General features: G+C 42.1%; 1 protein-coding gene across 2 annotated transcripts in view; it reads left to right on the top strand.

The window, feature by feature from the left end:
* Positions 1 to 24,518, top strand: part of PRKN (parkin RBR E3 ubiquitin protein ligase) — a 1,451,839-nt gene that overhangs the window by 1,250,319 nt on the left and 177,002 nt on the right. For both annotated transcript variants that reach the window (XM_059714743.1, XM_019479720.2), the window contains exon 9: positions 3,935 to 4,084. In XM_059714743.1, coding sequence (XP_059570726.1) covers positions 3,935 to 4,084 — 150 coding nt within the window. The remainder of the gene's footprint in view (positions 1 to 3,934; positions 4,085 to 24,518) is intronic.

The following is a 24,518-nucleotide window of genomic DNA, read 5'->3' as shown; positions in this document are numbered from 1 at the left end:
GGGACAGAGATTGAAAATAATTTAGATATGGGTTAAGTATTAAATGATACTTTGTCTCAATCTTCAATAGGGATACAAATGTATATCTGAAGATAATTTTGGAATACCAAGTAAGAAGGAAGATATGGTAATAAAAATTCCCATATTTGAGGTGAAAGCAAAACTCAGATTGCCTACTGTAACATTACCTGAGGGTCTAGATTGGGGTGGGCAATTATTTTGGCTGGAGTTCAGCTTAATGAGTTTTGGTGAGCTGTCAAAGGCCATAAGGGTAGCCCCACCCCTTGACAGGTGTTCCACCCCCTGGTCACCATGTTGGCACCAAAAGTCCTGCCCCTAACCCCTGATGTTTGTCACGGGAAGTCCCTCCCCTTGCCCACAGAAGTATGCCTTTTGGGAGTGGGGGGGTTGCCATCTTCAAACCAGAAAACCCCCAAATTATCCACTAAAAGTCAAATACCTACTATAATATATTTAATTTTATTTCAAAAATTATTTTTTATCATGATTTGTGTTTGTGTAGTGTACATAGAGGTGACTGCATAATAGTTAAAAAATAAAGTCTTACCCTTGCATATTGTGTGTGGGGGAGTGTGTGGGGTGTGGTTGTGGGTAGGTGTATGTGTCTGGTGGACTGTGGGGTGTATGGAGGGTTTTTGAGGGGGTGTGGCTGTTGTGTGGGGGGCGTAGGGTACACTGCAGGAATGTATGTATATATGGTAAGGTTGTGGGGGCAGGATGTGGATATGTCGGGCTTGTGGGGGGTGTGGAGGGGTTGGGGGGTGGGGACCCCCCCACACACATTCCCCCACATAGTGCAAAGCCCTCACCACTGGCGGCAGCAGCAAGAGGTGGCAGACCCCCGGGGCACTCATGGCCTATGCCACCCAACAGCATGTGGCTCCGGTCAGAGCTGCACGTAACAGCAAGAAGCACAGCCAAGCCAGCCCACCTCTATCACATGGTGCTCCCATGGTGCATGTGCAGCTCCCAGTACTTCTGCACCACTTTGGGGGGGAGCCCTGTGTGATGGAGCTGGTTGCCTTCCCTGTTCCCTGTTGCCACAGAAGCAGGGGGTGGAGCTCCTCTCCAATTCTGGTGAAGTCCCAGCAACTGCATGTGGCAGCAGGGAGTGGGGAAGGTAGCTGGCTCCATCATGGCTCCTGCAGTGGCGTGTGAGTGTCAGGAGCTGCACATGCACTGTGGGGGCGGGGGAGGGAGCATGCAATAGAGGTGGACCAGCTTGGCTGTGCTCCTTGCCACCATGTGCAGTTCTGGCCAGAGCCATGTGCCACTGGACAACAGCACTTGTGCAGACCAAGAGTGTCCCCAGGGCCCACCACCTGCTTCTGTTGCTGCTGCCAGCCGTGAGGGCTGTTTGCCATGGGGGGGAGCGTGTAGGGGGTCCCCATACCCTGCCCACCTGAGTTGCATGCTTCCCTTGCCCCCCTGGACATGGGCTCTGTGCTCCCACCAGCCCTAGCCCCAGCCCCATGCTCCCTGCCCCTGCCCAGCTACAGCTTCCCCCTGCTGCAAGGCCCTCTGCTCCCACCCCTGCCACTTCCCTACCTACTGCCCGGAGTGAGTGCTGCAGCAGAAAGACGAGAAGGAGCTGCTGGACGCTGAGGAAGTCGAGCGGTCTCCCAACAGCTGCAGCAGTGGCAGCAACAGTCCCTCCTGGAAGCTCCATCCTGGCTGGATCAGGCCTTTCCATGCATGAGTGTGAAAGGAAGCACATGTGTTGTCAGGGTACAATTAATTAGCGGGTGCCCACAGTCCAGATGAAATTCCCTGGTAGGCCAGATCCAGCCCCCAGGCTGTATTTTGCCCACACTTGGCCTAGGTAATCTCTGTTCCAGAATATTGAAGGAACTGACACAGGGAATAGAACATGGGCTTTCAAAGAATCTGTTAATCCTGGGATTGTACCATGTCATTGGGAAATAGCAAACATAGTGCCTCTATTACAAAAGGGGAGAAAAACTGACCAGGTAACTGCAAACCAGTTAGCTTAACTTCAATATTTCCCAGTTGCTTTGAATAGATATTGAAGGAAAGAATAATCAAGGATATGGAGGTAAACAAAAAGGGGACAGAAGAACACAATATGGTTTATCTAGGGAAGATCATGTCAGACCAATATAATATCCTTCTATGATAAGATAACTGACTTCACAGATAAGGGCAATGCAATGGATCTAATCTATCGAGATTTAAGCAAAGCATTTGATACTATGCCTCATGGGAAATTATTATCTGAAATGGAGAAAATGGGGATGAATAACATAATTGTAAGGTGGAGAAAGGTGACTAATGAGACTACAAAAGGTTCTGTTGAACAAGCAGTTATTAGACTGGAGAGAGTTTTTTAGTAGTGTTTCTCAGGGATTGGTCTTGGGAGCTATCCTGTTTAACATTTTCATTAGTGACCTAGATGCAAGAGCTACATGTGTGCTTGTAAAATTTGTGAACAACATAAATCTGTGAAGTTTTGTTAATGCAGAAGACCAGATTATTACAGAGGAAGCATTAAACAACCTTGTGGTATAGAGCAATAGAAATAGTATGAAATTTAATCGTATACAGTGAAAAATCATGTGCTTAGAGAACAATGCCAAGAACGTTTTCCATATGGTGTGGATTCGCAGACTGACAACTAAAGAAACTAAGGGAAAAAAAGGACCTGGGTGTGTTCATCAGTAATAGGATGACTGTGTGATGAAACTATAAAAGAAGGAATAATTTCATTATAGATTGTATTCAGTTGTGTATTTTCTAGATACAAGGAAGGATTAGTACTAATTTACAAGATATTGGTAATATCCCACTTAGAATATTATATATGGCCCTGCACAAATGAGTTTCTTGACTTACTGCATATTTAGAAATATTTTAGTTTGTTTGACCTGAAACTTTTTTCACTATTTCAGAACTACCACAAAGCAAAAACTTCAGTTATTCATAATACAACAATCAACAGGTCTGGGTTCTGGTTCTGATTTTAACAGACTTTGTATGTAAACTTGGAGAAGTCATGTAATCTATTTATGTCTCCATTTGTAAAATAGACATGCTCTCCTAGTTCTTATGTGTGGTGAGAAGCTACTAACTTCAATGTGAAGCAGTTAGATCACAATGGACGCATCAACACGAGACGCTTGCTGCACATTAGCCTAATAACACTGCGCAGTAGCGTATCATGGCAAAAACCGTGCTAATAACCTACTGCACAGTGTTATTAGGCTAATGCATAGTAAGCATCACTAAATAACCATTCACCAGCTCTGCTGCACAGTAACTTTAGGTACTGTGCATTTAGTTAGTACTTTATTAAGGAAGTACTAAACTAAATGTGCATTATCTAAAGCACTTTAATGAAGATGTGGACACGTCCACTGTGAGAGCCACAGGAAATTCCTATATGGGATTTTAATATAAATGATGTAATCAGAGGAACATTTTGTGATTCAGTTTGTCTGGTATTTTTTTTAAATACCATTAACCTGTGAAGCTGCTGTCGATATTTTTACCTCCGATTCCATAATTTTTCCTCCCTTTGATTTAGATTGTTTTCCCCCATTTTGTATAGTGCATCTACTGAAATTATGTGGTGGTAATATGCGCACAGATTAAGAATGGTTTAACAGAATAATCACACATTGCTGAGCTTGTAATATCACATGCCCCTTCCCAGTAATGACAAGGGAATGATAACAACATTTCAGAGTGTGATTCATCTAATGTGGAATGAAGCATGGTAGCATTTATCTGGTTTACTGAAACAGTGCAGCAACATTTTGGAATCCCAACATCTGATAAATAACCTCAAGTTACTGGGTAAAAGGAAGTATCAAAACTGATAAATTGGAACATAAACTTTTAGGATTTTTTTAACCTGCTCTAAGAACTCTAATACCTGTGTTTTGTTGTGCAGTATAACCGCTACCAACGCTATGGGGCAGAAGAGTGTGTGCTGCAGATGGGTGGAGTGCTGTGCCCAGTTCCAGGATGTGGGTCTGGCTTGCTTCCTGAGCCAGGAGAGAGAAAAATCCGATGTGAACCATGCAGTGGACTGGGCTGTGGGGTAAGCATGTGCACTTTCCTAAAAGCTCTGTATGAATCCACTGAGATTGCAGGATTTAGCAAAAAAAAAAAAAGGGGGGGGGGCGGGAAATGGTCTGACTTTCTTTTCACATTGGTGACTCTGAATTGCCCTTCATACCAGAGTGAGGTTCAGTAGCTTTCAATAAACAATTTTAATACAGTGCCACAGTCTAGAGATGACTACTTTGTCATGTAGAGTATGTCTGTCCCAGAATTCCTTGCTTTAATTGGTTTGAGAAGCTGCTGATCTAAGTAGATACAGTGAGAAGTTGAACTGTGCAAATGACAAGCCAGGAGCTTTGACTTTTTTTCTTTCTCCCAGCACTCAGCAAAACTGAACAAGATCTAGAGCAAACCGTTCGTTGCTGTATTAGTATCATCTTCTTAAATAGAATGAGAGGGGGAGAGAGCAAGCAAATGATCAATCAGTAATGCCTCTGTGACATTGTTTGTGTGAGCATTTTAAGGTGCACAATGATGAATAGAGGAGCCCTAGTGTGTTTATTGTCTCATAAAAACTGCTTTTTATAAGGATTTGCAGAAATAATGCTGAATTTTTGGAAAACAAAACAAGCAGCAATTGAAAATATTTGTGCTGAGAGGTTTTTGGGGGGGGGGGTTATTTTATTGTTATACAGCCAGCACTATATCGTAAAATAGAAGAGCTGAATGAAAAATATTTCTATGCACAAAAGGCCCTATTAAGTGATGGGTTAGAGTGACTAACCAGTGAAAGTATCAAGGGTCTTTTGGTGCCATATATTACTAAATTTTGTGCAGATAATGGAAGGAGATATATATGTACTGTTACTGTTGTCTTTTTCTAGTGGAAAATGCACTTTTTATTGCCATTTTGATGTTGCCCAAACTGATAGCATGGAAGAATAATTGTTTGCTGAACTAGGACGTTACAGTAACTTGTCTTCCACGTATAGGTTAGCATCTGTCGACCTTGGTAAAGTTTCCTATCTGTCCATGCAGTGGTGCATGTAAAACAGTGTTCCCCAGACTCTCTGAGCTGGCACAGGGTTATAAAATACAAGTGGAGGAGGTAGGGAAGTAATGAGAAACAAGAACGAGTGTATAAAAAGAAATGCCTCTAGACTAGCTATGGGGTTTGGTTAAAAAAGGTAAAATCAGAAATAACTTTGGTTTACTCTCTGCCTAGATGTAAGGAGAATTAGACTGCATTCTGCAGCTTCATTCATCATCATTTTGAATATGCAGTTATTTGATACATTCTATATATCGAGCATAAAGGTCTCATATATTGCCTAGTTTACTAAGTTGTTTGTATCCTTTTTTATGGACTCCTTGTGCAAATCCAGATGAGTGTACACATGCAGACGAGCACACACATGCTTCACTTCCATGCTATCAGACAGGTCTGCGGTGCTACACACTACATGCACCACACATACAGGCATTCCCCATGCTCGAAATTTGTAGCATGGGGATTTTTTTTGACATTCGGAAATCCCGGTATCAAAAAAATCATGCCTAAATAAAGTAGGGTGGTGCACATGGTGGCAGTGTGCACCACCTGAACCCAGAGCCTGGCTGGCCGGAGTCACACTCCCTGCTGCTGGATTGCTGCAGTTGCAGCCCCAGGAGGCTCCCAGGGTCCAAGTTAAGACTGCTGGCGCCAGTCCAGGTGCTGGGGCAACCATCTGTGGCAACATGCTGTGCACCAAAGCACGCATGCACAGCATTCCCTGGGAGGCACAGGTGCTCCTTAGGGATAAGTAGCAACGGCACATTTTGTGCCACTGCTGTTTGTCCCCAGAGAAATGCAAGTTCCCACTCATGGAGATACACCCTTTGCTTTGAGTGGTGGTGACCAGATTACTTGTTCTTGAGTTTTACCCAACAGTGGTCTTGATTTAATAGACAGCTAGAATGTATAAAAGATAAATGTCATTGAGGAAGAAACTGGAAACATAAGCCAGTCTGGAAGCCAAATTTTGGTAATAGTTGAATACTTCCCCAACACCCACGCCCACAAGGGAATAGGCAGAAAGCATTGGCTCTGATTCTTTTTCCTCAGAGAAGATTGTTTCAATGGGATACCCATGACAGGAAACAGTAACACATTCCATGGTAGATCTTATGGACCAGTAAGCGTTTGGCATAACATATCCTCCCTGTTTTCAGAATTAGGGTTATAGATAAGATGTTTTCTTTACTATGGTGAAAAGAAAGGCAAAACATTAGTCTAAGTCAGCTCCATAATTAAAGAATAAAGAATTTGAATAAGGAAACCAAGGGTTGTATTGTAATATGTGCCTGTACAGTGCTGATCAAAATTGGGCTCTGACCGTCATAGAAGGCCCTAGGCAAAAAACCCCCAATAACAACAGTATGACTCTGTTCAATTCTGATACTAGCAACTCTGTATATTTGTATTATATTGTGAATTCAATGTTTTGAATGTGGAGCTTTTATGCCCCTCTGGGCTTTTTTTGTCCTTCCATCTGGGAGTGAGATTCCAATGGATGGTGACACAGGACTAGTCAGGGAACACTGATAAACTTTGGTGGGCCTTTATTCACAAGGAATCTCTGTTGGACAAGAAATTAGCTACTGCCCAGGACAAAACAGGCTTTTACGTCTGAACTCCAGGAGGTAGGTAATTAAATAATGAAACCTCTGATGGGGGCTTTGATCATCTGGTGAGGCTGATCGGGTGGTCACCTGACAAAAGATAGTTTTAGTAATAGATTATATGAGGATTTATATGGTATGGTTTGGATAGGTATGATCTGCCTCAAGCAGGGGGTCAGAATGGATGACCTCTAAGGGTCCCTTCTACCCCGCTTTTTCTATGATTCTAAGGGTAATGGAAGTCACAAAAGTTAGGGGTTTTAATGTTTTCCCCTCGAGCCACTTTAGAAATGAGGAGAAAAAGGAGAAGAAACAAGATGCAGAATAAGGAGACTGCGTGAGGATAGGGAGAGAGAAAAGAAGAAAAACTGAGGTAGGGGTGGGGTCTGGCAATTCTACTGTTTTGCCTGTTCTGCATGTTTCTTGTGCTACCTGAATAGTAAGTATTTTGTAACTGCTTTTTACTACCTTTGCTTTATGTGCAACTACTAATGTGTCTGACCATGGAGGCTATAAAACTAGAGAGTGCCCACAAGATTGGATTGCATAGGTTTGTAGGTGCGCTTATATGCTAACTAGGCTATCTGAAAGAACAGACAGTTCTGAATTCTACTCTGTCCTGAGAAGCTTGCATGCATCACAGGCTCAATGTGTGGGGGTCATATAGAGACTGGTAAGTGCCCAGCAGCAAATTTATCCCCCCAAAAGCTACAAGACAAAGGATGTTGTTACATTCTAATAAAGTAGTGGGGGGGGTCTCTCTTTTAATATGTCCGTACAGTGCCCTGAACAATCAAGGTCTAATCCTGATTGTATAATCTATGGAAATAATAGGATTTTTGGAGTAATTTATTGTAATGCAAAAGAGAAAGTGGAGCATTTTTTTAAATTAAATCCAGAGTCTCCATCAAAGAGCATGCAGTGATGCCACCAAATGACCTCCCTTATGGCTAATTCTTCACTTATTTTACTATTACTCATAAAAATATTAATTGATTTCCCAAGGCATTATTAGCATTATGTATTGTTGTTCTGCCTTCATTGCTATTCATCAGACCTATCCCTCTAACTTTTATTGCTCAGATGTTAAATGTTGACATGTTTAATGCAAGAAAACAGCAACAAAATATGGAAGACATTACAGATTGTACCAACTGGCCCAAGTACAGGAAAAGCTGTGGTAATTAAGACCCATGAAAGCTCTATAAATAAAACATCTTTGTCTTGCCTTGTTCTATGTGGGGATATTTCTTCCTATATATCAACTAAAAAGTTGGAATTTTAACTGTTGAGTAAAGGGAGTACTGAGCTACCTGCAGAGCAGAGTAATTGATGATTCATTAACCTAAGAAGGCAGGAAATGGGAAGAGAAGGGAAAAAAGGTCAGCTATACTTGACCATGTCCAGCAAAAAGTCTGGAAGTTACCCAGCAGAACTGAAGCTGAAGTTTGTAGGCTGTGCCTTTAAGAGATGGACATCATGTTGCAGAACAAGAATTTAGCAGACAAAAGATGCATTCATGATTGGCAGAAAATGAAAGTTAATTAGTATAGGCTATCATATGAGAAGCCAAAAACAGGATACTTGCCAAAAAGGTATTAAATGGGCTCAATATAAGACTAATTTGAAAAAGGTGGGTATTGGCACAAAGACAAGTGAGCTGAGTAGTGGTAACAGTAATGACTAATGAAGATCCAGAAAATGGCTAAAGAATTGCAAATCACCTACTTTAAAAGCTGGTCCAAGCTGAGACGATACATTTCTGAACTGGAAGTCATTGTGCACATGTATTTATACATTAGGCCAGTGGTTGTCCAACAATTAGTTGGGACACGTGTTGAATATCTGCTTATTTGTGTTGAACATGTTAACACATTTAATATTTCAAAAAAAAGATTTGTACAGTACAAAATTCCACTGAGTTTTGATGACCTAATGACTAGAATTTGATAAAAAGGTAAAAAATGCATTTGCCATTTCTAATACAAAGTAGGAAAAACTTGTATTACAGTTGTGTTATGTTATTCTGTTAATGAAAAAGTCAACCCCACGGTCACTTTCAAACGTAAAGCTGTGCATTATGAAACTCTGCTGAAAGATGTTTGTGTGTCAGTTAACGAAATAAGATATATGAACAACGAAATTAAAAAAAAAAAATTGTAAGTGGTCAAGAGGATTTTTTTTCCCCTTCTGAGTTAGAACTAAGCTAGTTATTACTGCAAATGGCTTGACAAAATTACTACAGCCTCTTGACATAACTATAAATTGCTGTTTTAAAAACACTGCCTGCCAAAAATAGGCAGGAAGGATGCAGGAAGGTCTACGTGAATAAACAAAGAGCGGCAAAATGAAACATGCAACTTTTGCTGAATTGTGTATTTGAGTTCACAGTGCCTGAAAGTCTATAGAAAAAATATTTTAAAGTTTTCATCACTAAATGCATCCTGAAATCAAGTCAAAACATGCTAAAAACCTAAATCCATCTCCAAATGATAACTGCATATCTGAGATAGTAAATGCAGTGAAAGCAATGCAGTTTTGCAAAGACAATCATGACACAGAGTGTGATGAGTTTTAAGTTGTTTTATTATTTTTGCAAATTGTATTCAGTTGTACTTATGTGGTAAGTAATTATACTAACATTTATTTGGATTATCTAAGGATGCAGATCATGTAAGTGCTTTTTTTTTTTTAAGGAGCAGTACTTTTAAAGGGATGTGAGAGACTTGTTATTTAGATTTAGGTTTAGATATAAATCCCACCCTATCCAAAAAGGCTCAGAGCCTTTGTGGAACCAGTGTAGCCAGATTCTATTCTACTTCCTTTATTATAACCCCTTGCTCTACCTTGACGTAGTGGGCATGGCCAAGAAGCAAGGGGTATGACCACCTGGTATAATGATTTTTGGCTGCCTAGACTGTCTCTTGGGCTACAGTCAGCCAGCCTGCATAGTTCAGAGGAGCTATAAAGTTGGCTTTATAGTGAATGGCCATGGGAGCGGGAAGCCATAATTGGTATATTTGTGGCTCTTCACTCTGCCACACTGTAGTGGAAACCAGCCTTACTGTGTGACAAGTGTCACCAATTTCTTTACTGACCTTCCATGCCTATACTACTACTCAGAGGCAGGGGGTATGGCCTGGCTCTGAGTAGTATAGGCATCGAAAGACAGTGAAAAAAATTGCAGCTTAAAAGCTCACCTCCTTTGCACCAGATTTGCTGTCCTCCATGAAGGATCCAGTTGAAATATGGGATTGCAAAAAGATTCACTTCCTGCAAGAAAGGTAGAATTTTAAGGCTCTAAGACTGCAAGGATAAATACAGACAGTCAAAAAGCCAGAGGCTGAATCGATTCAATCTTCACAAGTTAGTCTAAGCTGCATAAGTTGAACTGATAAGCAAGTGAACAGACATTCACTTTTGATTCCAGAAATGCAGCCACATGCCTGCAGTGGCCCAGGCTGGAAGCCAGGGGTACTAGAGTACACATCCCTGCTCAGCTAGAGCAGACAGCTTGGACCAAAGCTAGCCCACCCACCTTGCAAGGTGGAGTTTGTGGGGGAAGTGCAAAGTATCCTTGGATGCTGGGGGGACTGTAAGTTAACTTGAATCTGGAAGGGATCTGGGCCAGAAGTTCAATAAAGCTAAAATCAGTTAAGTCTGATACCACATCCATCTACGTTAATCCTAAACTGGTTTCAGCCATTTTGAAAGCAATTTATGAGCACTGAATTTCTGTTGTGTTACAGATTTCAACTGGTCTCCAATCACTTATACCAATTTATGTGTAATTTCTGTCCCTAGCCCAAGTGTTCACTGAAAAACAAACAGATTTATATATGAAACCTTTCTTATTAATACTAGCCCTGGATATCAAGTGTGTTCCTTCAATCAGTTCTTTCTTCTATTTACTAGTATTTGTATTTTAATTATTTGTCCATAGCTAAAGAAGCATGTACCAAAAGCATTTAGAATATTCAGTACATTTCCTATGATGTATTTGCAGAGAGAGAAGGTAATGTTTACCTACCTTTTTCAGAGGGCTTAATAAAATATGAAGTGCCCTTTTCCTTGATAGTTAACCACTCTTCAAAAGAACTGTAGCACACATTGTCACCATTTGCAGAGCTCTCTTCAATAGCCCATTAGAACCTTTCCCTAACACACACTCATTATCTTCCATGATATGTTTGTTGAGCATAGTAGCTTGGACAGAGGTGGAATATGGATAATTGAAGAAATCCTGTAGACTGAAGAAATAAGGATTACAAAATCAACAACTAAGCCAGGCAATCATATACTCTAAAGTTCTCAGTGAAAATAAAATAAATATGCAGTAAAAGTCTACCACTCTCAAATTTGCCATGTGGATTATCCATTTCCTTAAGAACAATAAGATAATTCTATATATTACCAGCTTCTCTAAATGTAGACAATAGTATAATGAAGCCAAATATTACATGAGGGTGGATACTGTTTTTAATGCTACCACCTGGAACTTTGCAGTGTACAGTCTGAACAGTTATGTTTAGAGGAGATATTGCAGATTTGCACTGTCACTGAAGAGAAAATTGCCCTAAGGCCCCTTTATAATATAAAAATATACAAAAACAAAAATAATTCTAAATAGTTTTTGACAAGTAATAAAAACTACATTTCCTTAGACTCAAATACTTAAATTTTTAATAGTTTTAAATTTCAGGCAGTAAATAAAATAAGACATTGTTCCAAAAACAGGAAGGAGTTTCCTTATTACATGAAGGGAAAACAGAATTAATACAATATATGCCATAATTTCAGCTTTTCTTTCCATCCATTAGCATTACTACCTACCCTATATCTGCCTTATTTTCCCTGTATTATGTCATCCACCTTCTTTCACAGTAGCCTACTTAGTTTACACATTGCTTTGATCAAAGTCCCATCAGTAGTGTATTTGGGGAAGGGAAGGAAGGGCAAGCAGGGTACCAGCCCTTGGTACTGACTATTGAGGGGGCAGCAGAATGCCTCTCTCTACTTGCCCCCATTAGTCTTTGCCATGGCAGGGCCAGCCCTGCCTTTCCTACAATATTTCAACGTATTTACTATTTGTCCACCCCACCACCACCAAAAAAGAAAATAAAATAGCCACCATCATTTAGTTACTGTGAACGAGTTAGTGAGCTTGCCTAAATTTGGATCCTTCTCCAGACTGAAGGAGAGGCCCTTTTGATGTGGCCCCTTCTTAGTAGTGAGCTTCTCTGGGTTCACTCCACCTTCTGCTTGTGAACCTCATCTTCCTGTTAGCCCTCTCTCCCTGTCCTCTCACTGGGGCTGTATAACGTGCCAGTGGATACTTTCTGGGCTCGTACCTCAAGTTGTCTACTCCCACTTAAATGGCCAGACCACCTGTAACAGGGGGCCTTCTCGGGTCCAATTTCCCAGTGGTCTGCCCACCTGTTTCTGGGCTAACTGCTCACCTTTTCTTCTGCCACACCTTGTTAATTATTTAATTGATGTTAATAAAGCAGGAGGCTGCCTATTTCTTGCCCCAATGCCAAGGGGTGCTATCTGTGGCTCCATTCCTCCCTTATACCGCAGCCCAAGCCTCACAGATGGCATCCAGATATTATCAATATCACCAGCCCCACACTGGGCCCCAGAATCCTACTAGCTGAACCCCGCTTAGATCCCTCCATTCAGGCAGTCTATTCTGCCGTCATTCCCAGCTGCATAGCTCCCTGAGCTGCTCCCCCTTATGGGTATGGTCCCCACCCCGGGACCTTTGGTTACTAGCCCTGGCCCACTTCCAGGCCAGTTGGAACCCCAAGCCCTCAGCTCTTGGGCATTCCTCATGGTGGGCCCCTGGCCCTTTGACCCTTCCGGTCCTGGCCCCAGCATGGACCAGTCAGGGGATGTTCAGACAGGTTCTTGAGTCTATTGCCTTACACTCTCTTTGGGGTCCACCTTCCAGACCCTACAAGGGAGGTAACCCACCCAGTTGTGGGAGCTGGTGTTAAGGCACCCCAACCTACCTTTCACTGGGGTGGTAACTGGCCTGGCATTTCCTGGGGGCTCCTGTGCCACTGAGAGCTCCACCAGGCCACCCACTCCCGGCAGGGTGCAGTTTTAGGTCATACCCAAGACCAGGAGCCTCTTGACCATCCCCTACAGCTCCTCCCTTGCCTCCAGATGATACCTGCAGCCAGGCAATGTTGTTGCTTCCTCCCAGCAGCAAAATGCCCTGTTTATATGGGCAGAATCTAAAATGGCTGCCCTAATCAGGCACCTGCCAGCTGCTGTCTTCTGGCCCTTAAAGTGGCAGGCACAAACAGTGCCCTGTCACACCACCCTTTTACGGTTACATTTTTATTAAAATTGCTGCACTTATAGACAAGAATCTAACACAGCTAGAAAGTAAACCCACTTCTGCTAGGCTTTGGGTACAGATTTCAAACAGAAATCATCAGGCACAACTTGAACCTGGAGCCATAGTTGACTCAGGTCTGTTTGATACCATTAAGACTTCTTTGTCTTAGTGGAGTCCTCTCGATTTTTGGTAATCTCCATTGTTTTTCCCTCTCTCTGTCTTCTGTAGTTGAAGTCACATGAGGGATATTTAGTTTAATCTTATGAAGTTAAAATTTTAAAAGAAACCAACACACACATTTTTGCATGACAGTACTAGGGGTAGCACTTTTTTATGTTGTTTCACTATAAGGCCAGAACACGTATGCATCAAGGCCTGTGCAGAGAACGTTAAGCCCAATTGAATAAAGGCCTCGTTATACCTTAAACTGTGGGTCACATAAATGTTGATCAGTGTTAATACTACCTTGAGTTTGGAGCAGTCACACATTCAGACCTGGAGGGGCCTAAAGGATTGAAAAGTATAAATCTCCTCCCCTATCTGGGCTTCCCTTCTGTCTCCCAGGGCTCTCTTGCCCCCCCCCCCCGCCCCCCAGGTTTCCCCTTTGCCTCCTCTCTACCCCCAGGGCATTTCTTACTTGTGGCTGCCCATGCTTTCTATCCCAAAGGAGCAGGCAGGGAGGCGTTAACCTGTCTACCCAGCTGTGGCTGCTGCTGGGTTGCTGCTCTACTGACCTAGAAAGCAGCTGGCAGCTGTAGCAGCAGTGGCCAGGCAGTCAATTTAACTCTTCCCTGCCTGCTCCCCCAGGACAGACTGTGCAGGGAGCTACAAGTAAGCAGCATGTGGAGGGTGGGGCTAGGGGGCAATGAACAGCAACCTGAAGTGCTGGGGAGGATGGGAAGAGGGGGTCAGTGGGCCCAATCTGGGCCAGTGTAGGATGTGTGGCCTAGAGTGGCTAACCTTAGTGCAACACAAACTGGGTAACAAGGATCAGAGATAATTCTGCCCTGAAGTGGCATCACTGAAAGCCATATAACAAGTGCTTCAAACCAGTTTGAGGTGTTAATGTGTGGACAGTCCAGATGTTAAGAGCTCCAGGAGCTGCCCAAAATTACCGTGTAATAAAGTCCTAATTCAGCTTTCCAATGCCACTGTCTTGATTCTTGTTATTTGATACCTAATCTGGGATACAGAACACTGACTAGCTTGGAAGCTGGCTAGCTTGGAAGATGAGGCACAAAGATGTGTGGGTCGGCCAGAAGCCTATCAAGAGAAAAGCACAGCCCAGAGGACCCAGAGTGTTGCTGGCCCAAGAAGACAGCCAGCCAGAAATCTAAGAACCTGAAGATGCAGGCAGGTAGCCAGGGCGTCAGCCAGCCTAGGGAACTGGATAGCATCCTCATTTGCCAGCCAGCTGGCTTGCTTGGCTGGCAAGTCATCAGCCAACCTGCCTGACTCAATGCTCTTGAAAGTTTTGATGGATTCGATAGGTTCATGTGGAATATTTTGACAGTGTCAAATCAGAATTTTCCAATACAAATTTATTCTATTAGAATTTTTTTCATCCGTTCTGACCTGAAGTATAGTAGCATTGCAACCTGATTTATACACAGTGACAAGATACAAATGCTGGAAATGGAAAATACCTTTGAATCTAAATTCTTTGTAGCAAAAGGTAGTACTCAGGCAGCATTTTTCCTTGGTCAGCATGCTCCTGACTTTTGTGGAACCAGCTATTCCAATACCATATAGTTTTGGGACAGTATGTAGCACCTTGCCAAGAATGATCTGAAGTATACGTAAGAAAGACTTTGGTTTCAAACAGGAAGCTAAAGATTAGTAACTGGTTAAATAACACATACCTCTCTTCTTGATTGAGCCACATCTGGAAAAAGCATATAAATAAATAGATATGTTGGGCACATCTACACAGCCTTCTCCCAATTCTGTGTCTGCCACCAACAAAATAAGCTCTGCCTACTTGCTCCTGTTGGACTAAACAGAAACTGGCTATTAGACCTAGTAAATGGGTCAGAGTGGCCCAGAGTGCAAACCCCAGGGATGAACTCAGACTATTTGTCTCAGGAGGGCGTGATAGAAGCCCTGGGGAGACACTCAGACCTGTTCCAAATCTGTCTACTCAGCCTAAATGTGAGTCAAAAAAACAAAGAATTGTCTGCAGCAAGTTGTACTTTCACCTATTTTAAGATGGAATCAAAGCAAAAGCAGAAGCTGTAGCTAGCATTACTCACTTGGAGTCAGACACTTCAAAGTACTAGAAACAAAAGTAAAAAAAAAATACTGCAAGAATAAGGCCTCTAGACCTCTGGGTCATTTTGACGGTCTTAAGTGGAAAGCAAAAAGATTGCTAATACATTGCACTAAACTTGAAGGGCTGTTTTTCATTTTGACAATTCAGATTTCTGCCCTTTTTCCTGTGTTTTGTTACATTTGGCCTTTTAAGAAAAATTGCCATAAGTACATTATCATGGATAAGGTAACAATTGAAGATACTGTTGAGATTAAGGAGCTCATTCACAGCTAGAAGTGTTTCAGGACATCATATGGTGACTCTTCAAGGTGAATTAAAATGAGACAGACATTTTCCATTACTGCTAAATGCTGAGCTGCTAGCGTTATGCCCCAAGCCCTAGGCAGTAATCACGTATTGCTTTCTTGTACTGAGTGGGCACTCTAGCCTCTAGAAAGTGGAATTCCATCTTGTTGACACATTATGCTTCAGTAGCCAAGCAAGTTGTTTCATTGCTAAAATATGACAGGCTTTACAGAATGACCAAAATTCCATTTTTCTGGTACTGTCTAACATGGTTTGTAATGATCTGCAAAAAATGCAGGAGCCTTTGCCATGTGGTAGAATGCTGATGTGTTTGAATAACACCTTTATCCCATAATAACATAGAACAATTAGCATGCAATACTGCTGCCAGAGTCCATTATTTCCAGTGGTTATGTCTTGCAGTACTGCAACTCATTGATCTTGTGACAGATATGAAATTCAGATGTCAACAGTGACTGGATAATGCAATCTGGAGAATGTTTTCATTATTAATAACATGGATCACATTAGTTCTTAGCCCTAGAAACAGCAAAATAAACAGTTTTTATAAGGAGAACAAATCAGTTACTTGTATTCAGTTCACAATGTATTAGGATACCTGGGGGGGGTTTCGGGGGGGGGGGGGAGGGGGGGTTTATACCTCCCAAATAGATGAGGGAATGGTGGTAGAAAACAAATGTAAGTTTCTATAGGACTGTTTGCGCTGTGCTGGTAACAGTGCCAACCTGGTCTCGTTTCCATATCCAGTATGACTTGTGGCAGGAAGGACAGGAAAAAAGTGGGGTGTTTCCCTGATAATTGCACTAGCCAAATAGATAAAGGCTACTAATCTTTATGATCGATGCATGGCTTATGGTCTGTAGCAGGTTTTTAGAGCGAAGTTGTAACATGAATCCCAGGACATGTCTATGGATAGATTAATCACAAAAATTGTGTTGGGAGAGACCATGGTTAAGCCTAGCTGTTAAAGAAGAGACAAGACAAGACTGGAGTTAGCAATCCAGAACCAATGATGAGAGGGTGAAGAAAAAAACTGGGACCCATATCTGAATCCATGCCAAGTTATTATTGGATTTGTAAGCTAATGATTTGCATCAGAACTGTCCAGCTTCAAAGAGGCCAAGAGCAAAGGGCCCCACAGGCTACATCAGCTGGGGCCGCATGTCACAGGGGCAGCACTAGTGGGGGCATGGGTCCCCCGGGCTGCACACCTTAACACATGCAAGTGGGTGGATGCTCACCTCCGTTGCACCTCACGCATAGGCTCTGCATCATCCACTGCACTGCATATACAGACAGGCAGGTGATGCCCTGTGCAGTACGACATCCCACCTTACTTCTCTTCCCTGCGGGCTCTTTTGTGGCATCATACTGCAAGGGTGCTCTGGGTTGTCAGCTCCCCTGGCCCTGTAGGCTGCACTGCACCACACTGTACTGCCTCATTCCCTGGAGCTAGGTCAGGCAGCAGAAGCCAAAGGAGAGAGGGGGCACTCCCAGCCCCCAGCTGCTACTGCAACTGGAGCAAGATAGGTAGTGGCAGCCAGGTGGAAGCCCAGAAGCTGCACATCAGCCCCTCACAAGTCGCATGTAGCCCATGGGATGCCCATTGGAAAGCACTGCTTTACATTCTTTTGGAACTGGGGGTATTCAAAGTGAAATGGAAATGAACTAAAACAAAAATCACTTATGTAACCCATTTGACATGTGGAGCATTATGATAACTAGGGTCTTGGGTTTACAGTCAGCTTTGGTTGTGTTTTTAGGACCTGTCTTCTAAATTTCACCCTTTGTCTAAACTAGGAGCCCTTTAAAGTCATTTGGGATCTTATTTTTAAATATACTAAACACTAAAATTTGTCCCTTCCCTAATATTAGGACTTCTGAGTTCCCAGCCTGCATGACAGTGTCTCCACCTGTAAAATAGAAAGAATTACATTTTATTGGGCATATCTACATGAGACACTGACTGCGTAGTAGCACATCACAGCACAGACAGTGCTACTATGCAGTATTATTAGGCTACTGCACAGTAGTGTCACCTAAAAGATGTTCGCTAGCACTACTATGCAGCAACTCTGGTTCCTGCACATTATTTAGCTCCCCTTTTTCTCTCTCTCCCAGCCCAATAAAATGAGGTGTCCAGGAATATAGTGTCTGAGAGGTCTTGTGACCAACTGATAAAACTTACAAGTGCTTATTCTAGTGTGGGTAAGGAATCTCTAGGGACTACATTTGGTGAAAGGAATCTTTGCTGTGTGGCCAGTCATAAGCATATTAGGGAGTAAAGACAGGATATACATTCTGATTAGAGAAAGCTCCAGTGAATGCTGTTTGGACCTGAACCTGAGTTCTGTCTGCCTGATTAACCTCACAATATTAGAAAGATGGGTTTGTTCTTCCCTTTATAGAATAGAAAGAAACACATTGTAAATCATGTAGGAGAATGTGCTTCCTTGGTCCAATTTATACTTTCTCAATTGAGAAGGGGAAAAAAAGGAAATGAAAGAAATAAATTCTAATGCTAAATGATTTGACTAGGACCACAGGGGACATCTGAGACTCCCCACTCAGATTTTGTCCTTGTCAATTGACTAGATTTTTAAAACAGATGAGGCAAATGAAAAAGGAATTTGTAAATTAACATAATTGGGGAAAAGCAGTGAGATTTTGCTGTGAACAAACAGGTACATCACTGAGTCATAGAAGATGAAACAATAATGCAATCAGCTAAGAATATTTTTCCCAGGAATGATGGAGCCTGAAGACAAGATCCTAATTCTGTAACAGGCTTATTTGAGCAATCATCTAAAAACTTTCCACATTTGAACAGGAATGAATAACATGGGCTGAATGCAGAAGATTACTTATAAATGCAAAGGAAATAAATACAAATCAGAGTAAGCTTATTCAGTGTCTTTCATGTGAAGGTATCCCCAGGTGCTATGGATTCACATTATTGTATTATTGTAAGAAGCAAGATCAGCTTAATCAGTGAGAAAAGATGGAGTAAAAAGATAGGATTAGAACAATAAGATCTTAGATTAGAGCCAGCCTATTGACCCAGCATCTGTAGCTTCTCTAAGGGTACATTCAAAGTTCTGAATTAAATGGGCCAGATTGGCAAGAAGTTAAAAATAAATTAGAGGCAGAGGCAACAAGTCACATGCATCCATGGATACACATAATAGGTCCCACATTGGGCATTGCTTTCTACAGCATTTGTACCAATTCTGTTCTGGTAGTGCCTTGCACCAACTTTGAACTATGTAAGTGGCTGCCAAAGATACAAGACAATCAAGACTCGGACCCAGAGTCCACTCTATCAAAAAATAAAAGAAGTCATATAACAGGTTGCAAAAATGTGGACCCTATGAAGAATTCTGTCACTGAAGCATCTATATGAAGCTTTGCTGTAATTTACCTTTTACAAAAGCAAGAGTAGCCCATGAATCACTCTGAAAGCACTAGCCAAGTTGTCAGGTATCCATTTTGTAGCCATATTGGTCTAGAATTAAAAGGAATCAGGACTTGTGGTAGAGGTGATCTGTTTTATAGGAGAACTTATACAATCTTTTCTCCTATGTCTGAAGAACTGGCCCAAAAGCTTGCAGTTAAAGAATTTTTTTGCAAAAATCTTGTTGATCTAATAAAAGATATCACCTCTACCATGAGTCCCAATTCCTTTGGCCAGATTGTAGGATTTTTCCATTTATTGAGCAAAGGAACTTCTGAGCCAGTGGTACTCAACCTATCTGGCCTTGTGGGCTTGACGAATGACATGGGACCATGCACTGGATCTGACTGCAATACGGTCCCACATTTCAGATTGTGCCAGCAAATGGGGCCATGTCATCCAGACCACAAGGCTTCCCATGGGTCTGGAAATTTGGCACTGGGAAAGCTGTGATAGTGTTTATTGCCATGGCTCTAGTAGCAAATAATACTGCTACTGTTCTCCCACCAGTAAATTCCCAGACCCATAGAGTCCCATGGGCTAGATAATACAGCCCCATGGGACAGATGATATATAATGGGATGCACTGTGGACCAGATGCATCCCGTGTGCTGAAGACTGAGAGCTGCTGCTCTTAACAGTTTCTCTGCCTAGCTTTTTTTTGACTTCGCAGAAGGCAGAAGCCATATTTAGTCATTCAAGCTCTGCCTTCTGTCTTACCCATTCAGGCTCTGTCCTCTTTTTTCTCTCTCAGGAAATGTCCCTTCTGAGGATAGCTAAACATAACTGTTAAGTCCTTGAAGGGAAGAGGTACGAGAACTTGACACACACAGGAATGTTCCCTATTTTTCTCATTGTTGATATTACTAGTGAGACTGCGGGCAAACAAGAAAGAAAAGGGTGGCCTTGGACAGGTTCACAGAAATGTTTACATGCCTAGTTCATGCCTATTTCTTAGGATCCATCCTTCCTTCTTTCCTCCCCGCAACTTCTTCCCTCCACCCTCCTTTCCTTCCTTCCTTCTTCCATTTGTCCCTCCCTTATTTCCTTCCTCCTCCTTTCCTTCCTTCCTTTCTCCCTCCTTTCCTCCTTCCATCAAATATACTGCTTGTAGACTTTGCAACAAGGAGTGAATAGACAGATACCCCAATACATTTAGCTACTTCAGGTAATAAATCTGGAGATTTTAATAGTGCTAATTGCACATATACTATATATTCAGCCTCTGTAAAGTGATGCCTTGCCAAATCCAGGTCCAGACATTAAGAGGATAGCAGGTTTCATGGAGCAGCTATTCCCACTTTTCAGCAATTAGGAAGTGAGAATCAGACAAACCAGTGGCTTGGAGCTGAGCAAGTATGAGGAGACAATAATCGAGATTTTGTAAGGGTTCCAGTAAGTTTTGCACAGAAGCAAGAAGGAGCAGAAAAATAATTTTATTTTGGTCTTGTCTACTTAGTAAACATGAGGTTTTAGTGTGAATTTCGAGAATGCTATCTACACTAAACCCTGATGTGGATATTCTTAGTGCCCATGGAATGTGAGACAGTTTATTCCATTTTAATAGCAGAGAAAACTACCTTGGAAAAAAGTACAAGGAATGATCATGCAGGGAATTAGTAAGGGTAACACACTCTGACTTATTGCACAAAAGTTTCCATAGGCAATTCCCTATCCATGGTGCCTGCTGGGGCATTACAGATACGCACAACCTATGTACTATATATGGAACTAAGGTAGATTGGATGGTACCCTACTGGGACTTAAAACCGGAGGTTCCTGGCTAGAGGGTCTTACTCCTCTGCTCAGAGTCAGACTGATTGCCATACTTGGGGTCAAGAAGGAATTTTACCCCATGGATGGATTGCTGTGGACTGTGGGGATCTTTACCTACCTCTGTAGCAGAGGGCATAGTTCACTTCCTGGATCTTCTGAGCATATTTTAACAGCTTTTGAAGCAGTAGGATGTTGGCTGCTGTGGTCCCCCTGCTTTACCTGTGGCAGATTAGGGTGTTATGTCTTGTGGTTGTGTCAGGGCAGTTTGTGTTGTTTGGCGAATATGTTAAACAATGGATTTGCATAAGATAGCTTGGATAGGAATGATTCTGCCTCACACTGCAAGTTGGACTAGATAACCTATAATGGTCCCTCCAGCCCTATTCTCTATGATTCTATATATGAGGTTGAGCTGCACCCATTGAACAATGAGAAAAATAGCACTAATAGTATATATGGGTAATTATTTTGATTTATTAAAAATATAAATGTAATTTCTGTAAAAAATCATTTTTAATTTTTTTTAAGCAGTGATCAGTTGTTCTGTGTGCAGCTTTCCTCATTACTTCAATTAATTTAATAATAAATGTCATATGCAGGACTTCATTATTTCAAAACCATTTCAAAGAGATGGCAAAGGCACTGTTCCATAATCAAAGCTGTGTCTGTGTCATTTTGAAGTGTTAAAGCAAAGCTGTTTTTTTCAATTATCAGAGTCCAAAGAAACCATCTGAAAAATGTCTTGATAGCTGAAAAATGCTTCCTTTTCATGTTGGATAACTGAAAACAGACAGAGATAATGCTTATAAGCGTAAATATGCATGTGTGTGTATGTAATATGTATATGTATATATGTATGTTTGTATCTACATATATATGTGTGTGTGTATACACACACGCATCTCCCTAAGCACTTAAAACTTCAGCCCAAAAGGGAACATTTGAAAAAATTAAAAATGACTGAAAGTGAGTTTACCACTAATGTCAACTTCGATAGTTGTATTAGTGCTGCTAATGGGTAACACTGGGCACATCTACATGAGATGCTATGTCATTCTAGCAATGAACTACAACAACATAGTTTGTTGCTACAGTGACATAGTGTCAGCAGGCACTAGCCGCAGTGCCATTGCTATATCTCTGTAGCAATGAGCTCCATCACCATAGCTTGTTGCTACAGCAACATAGGGTCAGAAACGACTAGTGCGCTGCTGTTCAGCAGTACCAACTGTCCAGTCAAGGACACATGTAAATGTGCCCACAGTGAGTAAAGAAAATGCCAAGTCAGAAATGATAAGTGAAAAAAATAAAGTGAATATAAAGAGATCCTATTAAACAAGAGACATCCCCATCACAACCTGAATGAGGGGAAGGGAGGGGGAAAGAATAATCTAAATTAAAACCATTGCTTAGCTTGGTGGACAATGAACAATGATAATTCAGTGAGAGTTGTGAAGATAGGAAGCATGCAATATGTTCTTAAAAGAACATCATGAAGAAGAAAAAATAAAAGAGAAAATTCTTTTACAGATAATATATCTGTGAATGGAAGACTTGACCAAGGGCAATGTGTCATGGTTGGATAACCATGTCTCACTTAACTCTATTATATCTATACATTTCTCAGAAATTAAATTAGTGATACTATTGGCTGTATTTTTTTTTCAGGAGCTCTTATGTTAAATCAGGTGACATGCACTGCTGCGATAGAAAATCTATTCTGCTGACACTTAAAAGATATGAACTATGAGATAAAGTGGAAAGTCTGAAGTTGCTGGTGGCTGACATGTTCAAATGGAGTCAGCTGGCAAACAGCGTGGTTAAGCTTGCTGCTGTTTCCAGTAAAAAGCATTTTGAACGCAATACATTTTTCTTTATCTTTCTTAACCTTTGTCATATTTTTTTTATAAAAAATAAAATGGTCAGGTACCCTACACTAAGAAATGACAATGATAAGCACCATATAAAAACCTGTATATGAAATACCGTTGACCCTTAGCTGACTACAATTTTAGGTTTGTTTCACATGCCATTTAACCCTTGCAGTAATGCTCCATGTTAAAGGTGAATGAAAAATAATGGTTTGTGCTTTATTCTGCTACATTATAATATATAAAGAAAATTTGATGGGGTTTTTTTTATGCAGGACCAGAACTGTCAAAAATTACTTTGTCTACTTAGTTTTTCCCTTATGAACTAAGAGAAATTTAAAACTCTATTATTTTCTTCTCGCTGTGCTGGAGGACATCTTGTAGGACTTGAAAATAAGTAGTTCATGCTTTCTTTGCTCTTAATTGAAGGGGTAGACATAACTGCTTAACAAGAAGAGTTTTTCTCTTAAGTTAATTAGGTGTTAACTGTGATTCCCATCCCTGCTTTAGCATCTTAGGAGAAATGACCTGAATATCTAATGTTAGAAAATGATCAATAATAAAAATAAAAATCTCTTAACCTTTCAGGCTTTCTTTTACCGTAAAAAAATAAATATGAAGGTAGGAACTAGAGGTGCACTGATATATCAGTCCATATCAGTTCAGCACTGATAAAAGGAAATTTGACATTATCTGCAGTTGGCTTTTGGGGGAAGAAGCATTGTGGGAGGGCAGATCGAGGCCCCTACAGTGAGGGACGGAGTGGAGCTGGGGCTGCCCAGCTGGAATGGGGCAGAACATGAAATAGAGCCACAAGTGGCTCATCTGGGGAGCACAGAGGAGAGCTCCATGCTTCTGGGTGCACCTCCGGGGCAGCATGGGAGGCATATGCCCCCCAGAATTATGCACGAGGTGAGAGTGAGTTGCCCCTGCAGGCTTGGAGCCAGCGGCTGCACTAGCTTCTTCCCCACAGGGGGGCTGGGCCGGGGATGTGCTCACGGTGGGTTGGGGCAGGGTGGGTGGCAGTGGCACTGTGAGGAAGGACTACGGGGTGAGCTATGGCCACCCCAAAATTTGCCATAGCTCCCCCATAACCCACCTCCCAGTGCCACCACGGCCTGCCCTTCCCCTGCCCACCCAGAGCGCAGCCCCAGCCCAGCCCCCCCACACCAGGAAGAGGCAACCTCTGGCCCTGAGCCTGCAGCCTACAGCCCACCCTCACTCTGGACACATGTCCTCCATTCCTCTCCAAGGGCTACACGCGCAGCTGGGAGCCACCTCCCCTCACTGTGCCTCCTGAATGGGGTGCTCACAGCTCCATCCCATGTCCCGCCTTGCCCCAGCTAGGCAACACCTGCCCCAGCCCCAGCTCCAGCCCCACTCACCCCCTCACTGTGGGGCATCTTGATCTGCCCCTCCACACCCCTTCCTCCCCCAGGCCTCCTCCCCCCACAGATTTACTGGCTGAATGCTGCTCTCCAAGCTACTGGGTTGCATATTGGCTATTGGATCAGTATAAGTCAATATGGCTGGTTAATAATCGGCCAAAAAAGTCTTTATCCGTGAACTCCTAGTAGAAGCCACTGTTCGTTTTGCCTTTCACATATTTATTCTAATAAACAAGGAAAATTCTTTTTACCATCCTTAGAATTAAAAATAAAACTAAATAGTTCATGTAAATAAGATCTAGATTGGTCAGAGGAAGGAAAAAAGCATAGTTTTGCTCTCTTAAGAGGAAGCCACAATCAAGATGTGACTTCTCCATATCTCAGATTAGGCCCA

Source organism: Alligator mississippiensis, chromosome 1 (assembly GCF_030867095.1).
Source record: "Alligator mississippiensis isolate rAllMis1 chromosome 1, rAllMis1, whole genome shotgun sequence".
Classification (NCBI taxonomy): domain Eukaryota; kingdom Metazoa; phylum Chordata; order Crocodylia; family Alligatoridae; genus Alligator; species Alligator mississippiensis.
This window is presented reverse-complemented; position numbering and strand designations above follow the sequence as displayed.